This window comes from Buteo buteo, chromosome 25, assembly GCF_964188355.1.
Source record: "Buteo buteo chromosome 25, bButBut1.hap1.1, whole genome shotgun sequence".
Lineage (NCBI taxonomy): Eukaryota > Metazoa > Chordata > Aves > Accipitriformes > Accipitridae > Buteo > Buteo buteo.
In genome coordinates, this window is record NC_134195.1 from 5,303,694 (window position 1) to 5,312,160 (window position 8,467).

The 8,467-nt window shown below is 53.6% G+C and overlaps 1 protein-coding gene across 1 annotated transcript; it reads right to left on the bottom strand.

The window, feature by feature from the left end:
- Positions 1-3,504: 3,504 nt before the first annotated feature.
- On the bottom strand, positions 3,505-4,876 carry POU3F3 (POU class 3 homeobox 3). Its single transcript, XM_075057380.1, is given in 2 exon segments — positions 3,505-4,228; positions 4,230-4,876. Coding segments are annotated over 2 exon segments (1,371 nt in total).
- Positions 4,877-8,467: the final 3,591 nt, after the last annotated feature.

The following is an 8,467-nucleotide window of genomic DNA, read 5'->3' on the forward strand; positions in this document are numbered from 1 at the left end:
CCCTCCGTGGGTACCAAACGGGGAGCCCACCTCACCTCCTATCAAGGGTCACATTTTCAGCCTGCCCCCCCCCCCCCCAGCTGCAAAACCAGCCAGGAGCTCCTGCTCCAAGGAACAAAAGAAAAGAGCGTCCTTTACCCTTTCGGGTTTTCTTTCCCTTTGTTGTTTTTTTGTGGTTTGGTTTTGTTTGGTTTTTTTTTTTCCCCCTTCCCCCCCCCCCTTTTTTTTTTTCCCCCCCTCCGTGTCAGTAAGGGCCTTTTGCATTTCACAAATCAAACCGCCGGTGATATTTACTACGAGGTGGTTTTAAAATAACGCAGCCCGGTGCACGGCTCTCAGGTTGGCTTTGATTTATGGACCGACACCAGGCCTATCTGAAAAGAAGAAATGTTTGTTGTTCCTACAGCAGTTTTTTTTTTGGGGGGGGGTGTTTAACCCCTGCCTCAATAGCACGTAGAGAAGCTAAGGCGGGGAGGGAGGGGGGTAAGGGGGGGGAGAGGACGCGGACGAGGGGAGGGAGAGGAAGGTGAGGAAGGAGCCACGGACGAGATGGATCATAAAAGAAAAAACCTTTTTCTCCCGTAGACTATCAGCGGGGGCGGGCGGAGGCGTTAGGTGCTGCTCTCTAGTTCCCACAACCTCCCCGCTTCAAAAAAGAAGAGAGTTGAACCGGTCATTCACTTGTCCCTATATTGCAATAAATTATAGCGGATAAATATGACAGGCCGGGCAGTGCCTCTGTTGGCACCCCCAACGTTACCGACACACGCGTGTGTTTTGCAAAGAAGGTACGGCAGGGCACGAGTGGAGGAGAAAACTAGACTACAGCACTTTCACACCCCAGCGGGGAAAAAAACCCCACCCTAAACCAACAACAAACAGCAACAGCAACAACAGAAACGGTGAACTTAGGCGGACCGCACGTAGGATGCTGGAAGTATTATTCTATAGAGCCTTTTGGGGAAAACAAAGCAAAAAAAAAAAAAAAGAGAGAGTACCTTCTCCTTCAATTATAAATTAAATACAATATTTATACAGACATAAAATGCGTCAAAAGAAATGATAGCTTAGCCTCCCTCCCCTCTCCCCCCCCCCCCTTCCCCCGAGTTTGAAAAAGAACTTTTGGAAACATCCCCGCTCTCCGCACCGAGGTGCAAAGCAAAACGGAACGGACACAGCCTCCCCCTCCCTTTTTCTTTTTTTTTTGGGGGGGTGAAAAGGTGGCTTTCGCTCACCCCTAATTTTCGCCTATCCTTCCCCACGACCCGGGGGGCCGTGGGGGGGGTGGGAGAGGCGCTGGACCTTTGCTCGGCGGAGGGACGGGCACCGGGAGAGCCCCGGGGCCGGGATGCTGGAGGGCGGGGAGGGGGGAGACGGAGAGGGGGGGGGCTGCAGAGAGCAGGTCGGACCCTGGGTACTCCTCACTTCAGCATTTGCAGTATTTCCCTCCAGAGAACTTTTTTTTTTTTTTTTCCTTCGACACAGCGTTTATGCATCAGACACAGACTATTTCATTCTAACAAATTTATTTTCTCAATCAGCTCTTACGGAATCACTACTCAAATTAAATTACAATCAAATTATCACATCAAAAGATACCCTTATTACCTAACAACTGTCCATATTTTCATTTCATTTTGATTTGTGCTCGTCTGAAAAAAACACGTAATACAAGATCTGGGGAAAAAATAAATTACCGTTTTGCAGCAGTTCATAGGTATTCTGAATAAAATATTAAAAGAAGTCATTTAATGAAAATATAAAGCAAATTTTTTTTTAGATCAACAACGGATCTAACAATTCTATATTGCCGTCTTTTTGAAAAGTCTGTTTATTAAAACCTACCAAAAACACTGCTTGGAAATGGCAGTATTATATAATCACATCCACAGCACCCATTCAATCAAAGTTGGCAACGGATTTAGGAGAGGAGAAGTTCAGATAAGTGCAGCTGCAGATGCTCAGTCCTTCTAAATCCCTTTATCTGAATCAGTCCAGAAATAAAAAATAAAAATATTAATAAAAAAAATATTAGCAGTGGATTTTTTTTTTTTTTATGACTCTTCCATGATGATTGGCAGCCGTCAGGAGCAGGACTTTGACAGCCCTAAATTATTTCCCTTTCTCTCGCTGGTTCCCTTAATTCATGCAAAGTCCTTCTACAGAGCTCGAACTTTAGGGACCAACAACCTCTCCTTCTGCCCCCCTCCCCCCGGCGTCTGTCCCTCCCCCCTTTCTCCTCAGGGTCAGTTTTTCGGCGTGCGGGCATTTATTTCCATAGTTTTGTTCTATAGCTATACCTATATATATAGATAAATATATATATATGTATTTGCTCCCCTATGCAGTCTGCTTGTTTTTAGTGCTGTGTGCATATTTTATTTTTTTTTTTTCCTGGAAAAAGTGGCCCCTTTCATTTTGCAGAATATATAGATATATAGATATATATGTTTTCAGAGTGGATGTCTGCCTTGCACCAAAAGTCTACGGTTTGGCCAAGAAAAACAGGGTGCTGGAATGCAGCAGGCACCCTCTGATTAACCAGATTATTTTGCTTCTGCTTCCCTTTTTTTCTTTTTTGATTGCTCCCATTCAAAAAAAAAAAAACCCAACCAAAAAAAAAAAACAACAAAACCCCAAACCAAAACAGAAAAGGAAAGGAAAGAAAAAAATAAAACCAAAACAAGAGGGAGAGAGAAAGGAGGAAAAAAGTTTCTGTGATTCATAGGAGAGAGCCCTTTTGGGGATAGGGGGGAGAGTGCGGGGAGGGGGGGGGGAGGAGGGGAGAGAAGAGGTGCAGGCATCAGTGGTGTTCCTGGCTGCGAGAGGGGGCTAATTTGGAGAGCGAAAAATAAAAAAGAATAGCAATTCAAAAAAAAAAAAAAGAAAAAAAGCAAAAAAAAAAAAAAGCCCAAGCCCACCCTCCCAAGCCCTCTCCCCACAACCAACCCCCGGCACATCTGCAGTTTTGGTGCATTACGCATCTCCACCCCGTTTTTTGTTTGTTTTTTTGTGGTTTTTCCCCCCCCCCCCCCAAACACGGTCTAAACGCTCTCGCTCGGATCGACCTTCTCCACCGCTCCCTATCGGTATCGACCTTATATATATATATATATATATATATAGATGCACGCGCCTATCCATATATATATAAACACAAGCAGTCTGAACGAGCCCGGATCGTGCGTGTACGTGTGTGTTTGCGTGTGTTTGTGTGCGGGTGAGTGTGTCCGTGTCAGCGGTGCGGGTGTGCGCGCCGGGACCGGGGACCCGGGGAGGGGGGGGGGGGGGGGGGGCCGGGACCGGGGCCGGTTACGGGCTCCGGCCCGGGTCGCGCTGCGCGCCCCCCCCCTTCCCCACTTTCTGCCCCCCCCCCCCCCAGCGTCCCGTCCCTCGTCCCGTTCCCCCCCCCCCCCCTCCCCAGTCCCCTCGGGCTCCCCCCCCGCTCCGCTCCACGCTCCACGCTCCACGCTCCACTCCGCCCCGGCCCGCCCGCGGTGCCCCTCACTGCACGCTGGTCTGCAGTCCGTGGTGAGGGGGCGGCGTGTCGGAGTTGACGGTGCCGACCTGGGAGTAGACATCGTCGGGGGTCTGCTGCTGGATCCCCGGGGGGGTCATCCGTTTCTCTTTCTGCCTCCGATTGCAAAACCAAACCCTGACCACCTCCTTCTCCAGCTGCAGGCTGTCCGCGAGGTTCGTAATCTCCTGGGCGGAGGGCTTGGGGCATTTCAGAAAGTGGCTCTCCAAGGCCCCCTTGACACTCACCTCGATGGAGGTCCGCTTCTTCCTCTTCCTCCCCTGCGCCGCGATCTTGTCGATGCTGGTGGGGCTGCCGGTGGAGGAGTCGGCTTCCTCCAGCCACTTGTTCAACAAAGGCTTCAGCTTGCACATGTTCTTGAAGCTGAGCTGCAGGGCCTCGAAGCGGCAGATGGTGGTCTGCGAGAAGACGTTGCCGTAGAGGGTGCCCAGCGCCAGCCCCACGTCGGCCTGGGTGAAGCCCAGCTTAATCCGCCGCTGCTTGAACTGCTTGGCGAACTGCTCCAGGTCGTCCGAGGTCGGCGTGTCCTCGTCCGAGTGCGGGTCGTGGCTGTTGACGCCGCCGTGGTGCGCCGGGTGGTGCCCGGGGTGCTGGTGGTGGTGGTGGTGGTGGTGGTGGTGCCCGGGGTGCTCGCCCAGCTCCGGCGTTTCGCCTCGCACCAAGCCCGGGTGCACCAGGCTCTGCCCGCCGGGGGGGGGGGGGGGGGCTCAGCATGCCGTTCACCGTGAAACCCCCGGGCTGCGAGTAGAGGAGCGACTGCTGCTGCTGCTGCTGCCCGCCGGCCATGGCGGGCAGGTGGGCGGCCGCCGCCGCCGCCGCCCCCCAGGCCGCCGCCGGGTGCCCCTGGTGCGGGGGGCCCAGGTGGGGCGGCCGGTGGTGCAGCGCCGCTGCCGAGTGCAGGTCGTCTCGCCCGCCGCCGCCCTTGACGTCGGGCGGCGGCGGCGGCGGCGGCTGCTGGGGGCTGCCCGTCATCCCCACGGGGCTGCCGGACCAGGGCGAGCCCGCTTCGGCGGCGGCGGCGGCGGCGGCGGCGGCGGCGGCGGCGGCGTGGGGCAGGGCCGTCACCCACTGGTGGGCATGGCTCAGCATATGGCCGCCGTTGCTGGCGGCCATGGCGCCCGGCATGAAGTCGCTCTGGACCATCTTGGCCGCCGGGTCGCCCCGGTAGCCGCCCGCCACCGAGGTGACGGCCACGCTGCCCGGCTGCATGCCGCCGCCGCCGCCGCCGCCGCCGCCGCCTCCTCCTCCTCCTCCTCCTCCCGAGTCGGCGTGGACGATGGAGCCGGCCGCCAGGATGCCGTTGCCGGGGAGGTAGGGGTTAGAGGTGGCCGCGGCCATCCCGCGCCCGCCGCCCGCCGCCGCCGCCGCCGCTCGCCCCCGCCGCGACGCCGCCGCCGCGCCGCCGCCGCCGGCTGCCGGGCGAGCGCCTTTGCCCGCCGCTGCCGGGGCCGCTGCCGGGGCCGCCGCCCGCGCCGCCGCCGCCGCCGCCGCCGCCGCCGCCTTCCCAGCCTCGCCGGGGCGCCGGGGCGCGGGGTTTCACCTGCTAGCGCTCCGCGGCGCGCTCTCCTCCGCCCGTCCGCCGGCCCGTCCTGCCTCCGCTCCGCTCCGCTCCGCTCCTGCGGCGAGCTCTTGGCAAAGCCCCGCCGGCTCTCTCGCTTCGCCTTGGGTTTTTTGTTTTTTGTTTTTTTTTTTCCTTCTTTTCTTTCTTTTTAAAATCGCTTGGCTTTGCTGTCCGCTTGCTTTTTTATTTTTTTTTTTTCCCAAAAAAAAAGAGGAGAAATATTTAGCGGTACATGTCTTTTTTTTTTTTTTTTTTTTCCTCCGCCGCCTTCTCGCCCGAGTTTGCTGCTCGCAGGGAGGAAACCAAACAAAGGCTAAAAAGCGAAAAAGAGGGGGGGGGAGGATCAAAAAGCCCCCGTGCCTTCTCCCCTCCGCTCCCCTAGGAGTACATCTCCACCTCTCAGCCTTCCCCTCTCGGAGTGAAACTTTTCCTTTTCTTCTTCCTTTAAGGCTTTGTGTGTGGGTATATTTTCCTTTTTCTGTCTCTCTCTCTGTCTTTCTCTCTCTCCTCGGCTCCTCGATCTCCTTTTGCTCTTTTATTTGCAAGTTTTGTTGGTGTCCTAAGAAAACTTCCTGTGATGATGATGGTGGTGATGGTGGTGATGATGCATTTCTCAAAGTTGTGCTGTTGCCGGAGCACTTTGTCCCCTTTGAAACAAGAGTCCTGCCGGAGCCTTCTTGCTAGAGTCACGCTCTGGATAAGACATTTTTTTTCTCTCTACCTTTCCTTTAGGCGGTTGGAAAAAAAAAAAAAAAGTAAAAAAAAAAAAAAAAAGAAAAAAGTTGAAATTTCTCGTTACCTCGCGAATTGTTTCTCTCCCTCTCCCGCTCGCTCGCTCTCTCGCTTGGTTTGTTGTTTTTTTTGTTGTTTTTTTTTTTTTTTTTTGTTGGTTGGCTCTTTTTTTTTTTTTTTTTTTTTTTTGGTGTTTGTTTTGCTTTTTATTTTAATTCCAGCAGTTGGTCGAGGGAGGAGGCGGAGGAGGAGCGCCTTGCTGGAGAGGTGTGTGTATGTGTGTGTGCATATATGGTATCCTTTATACACTAACTCCAGCGGGGAAGTTGGCTGCCGGGCTGGCAGCGCGCACTGGCGGTGCCGGAGTCCCGCCGCTCGCCTCTCCCCGCCTCCCTCTCCCGGGCCGTGCCCGCGCCCTCCTCCCCTCCCTCCTCCTCCTCCTCCTCCTCCTCTTCTCCCTCCCGCCGTCTGCCCGCCGCCACGACCCTGCCCCACCGCCGCCCACGCTGATTGGCTCCTCGCCCCTTGATGGACAGCCGCTCGGCCCCCCTTCCGGCCGTTCCGATTGGCTGCTTTTTAATTTAGGCAAAAGCGGCGTCGGAGCTGGAAGTGCCCCCCCCTTTTTGCCCCCCCCCTCCATCATCCCTCCCTTCTCCATCCCTCCTCCCTCTTTCCTCTCCTCCCTCCGCCTCTTAACTCTTCCCGCCCGGCGGACACACACGCACCTCGGAGCTCTCCCGGCCGCTGGGCCACGGGGGGGGGGGGGAACCAGCGGTAATAATTAATAACAATAATAATTAAGAATAATCCCGACGCCGAAGGCGGGCGGGGGGTAGGAAGGGCGTTTGTGCCGGGAGTGCCACCCCCGGGGTACCCAAAACCCTTCCTTCCCCCCCCCGGTCTTTGTCCGCCCCCCCCCCCCCCCCGCAGCCTTTCCCGGTTATCCCGGAGAACGGCCGCCCCGTCGGGGAAAAGGGATGGGGGGGGGACGGACCGGGTTTGGCCTGGCAAGGAACCGGCCTCTCCCCCGCGGGATGAAATGTTGTATTTTATTTTTTCGTCCTGCCGAAAGGGTTAAGGGAGGCGGGGGGAAAAAAAAAAAAAAAAAAAAAGCCTGGAGGGGGGTTTAAGGGGGGGGGGGGGGATGCGACCGAGCGGAAACGCCGCGCACAGGCAACCTCAGTGAACCACGGAAAAAAAAAAAAAAGAAAAAGAAAAAAAAAAAAAGAGAAAGTGGCAACAAAAACAAGGGCAAATTGAACGCTCCCGGGGGAGCGGCGGTGCAATAACACCGGGCGGACATTCGAGGGGACGCGGCGCTGCTCGGGGTCTCCCCGTTCTCCCCCGAACGCTGGGATCCGCGGAGGGAAAAGGGGTGTTAAAATGGGGAGCGTGTCCCCCCCGTGTGTCCCCCCTCCCCTTCCTCCGCACGCTGAATGATTTGGGTCCGGGAGGCGGTGAGCTGCGGGTCGCATCTCCGCACCCGCGGAACCGGTGTTTGGGGCTCCGGGCAGCCCCCTGGGCTGGCACGGGGAAAAAAAAATATTAAAAAAAATACAAAAAAATACCACCGTGGGTCGGGTTAGGAAAAAACCATTAAAGTGAAGCGTACGGATCTGAAGGGCACTGGTAACTAAACCCCAAACATAACGATTATAGCTGTATATTTTTTTTATTTTTTTTGTTCCCATGCGTCCTCCAAAGGTTTCTTTTTTATATATAAAAGATCCAACACAGATTTCATTGAATAAATCTGAGATCTCCAGGTGCAGACGTTTGAATAGTCAGTGCCAGAACCCCATGTTTTCCTTTCCAGCCGATTTTGCTTGGATCAGGCTCAAAAACCGAGTGAGTCTCGTGGTTTTGTTTACACTGAATGGGGAGGATAGGAACGGTGCCATGGGGCCGTCTTTCATTAATATACAGTGAGGATTTTGTCTAAATTACTGCTATGAATTTCACAGTACACGCTTTCAAAAGCCGTCTCAGGTGGCCTGATGAAACGTGATAGCGCCTCTGCAAACAGATCTACTTTCTTAATAAAAAAGGAAGGGGGGGGGGAAGAAATCCCCCCCAAATAAAAAAAAAAAAAAAGTACACCCTCATAACAGCGACAACAAAAAATAAATCTCGAGCTGGAGTAATGTCTTTTATTTAAAAAAAAAAAACCACACAAACCCAACCAACTTAGTTCCCCAACTCTTCCCACCCCCTCCCTTGCAGAGTGTGATTGTTTTGTCTGGAAAAAAATCCAAAGTATAACAAGGGGAGAACAGTTAGTGCTGATTTTCATTTGCATAAATTTTCATATATTTTGGTGAAAATAATAGACTAGTGGAGAGCGGGGCTTAGTGGAGTCAGTGCAAAGGAAAATCTTAACATGGATCGTTTCGCTGGAGTTGAGAACATGCTTTTTCCCCCCTGTCACCTTATTAAAATCAAAAATTAAAAAAAAAATCTCTAAATCCTGGAAGTATGACCGGTAAGTGTTTTACATTTTTTTATCTACTTTTGTTTTCTTTAAAGTCTTCTGGATGTATATTTTCAAAAGCTTAGGACAAGACAGGGAAACCCATGGCAACTGCCTGGAAGGAAACCGGCTTAAAAAAAAAAAAAAAAAAAAGGGAAAGGGAAAG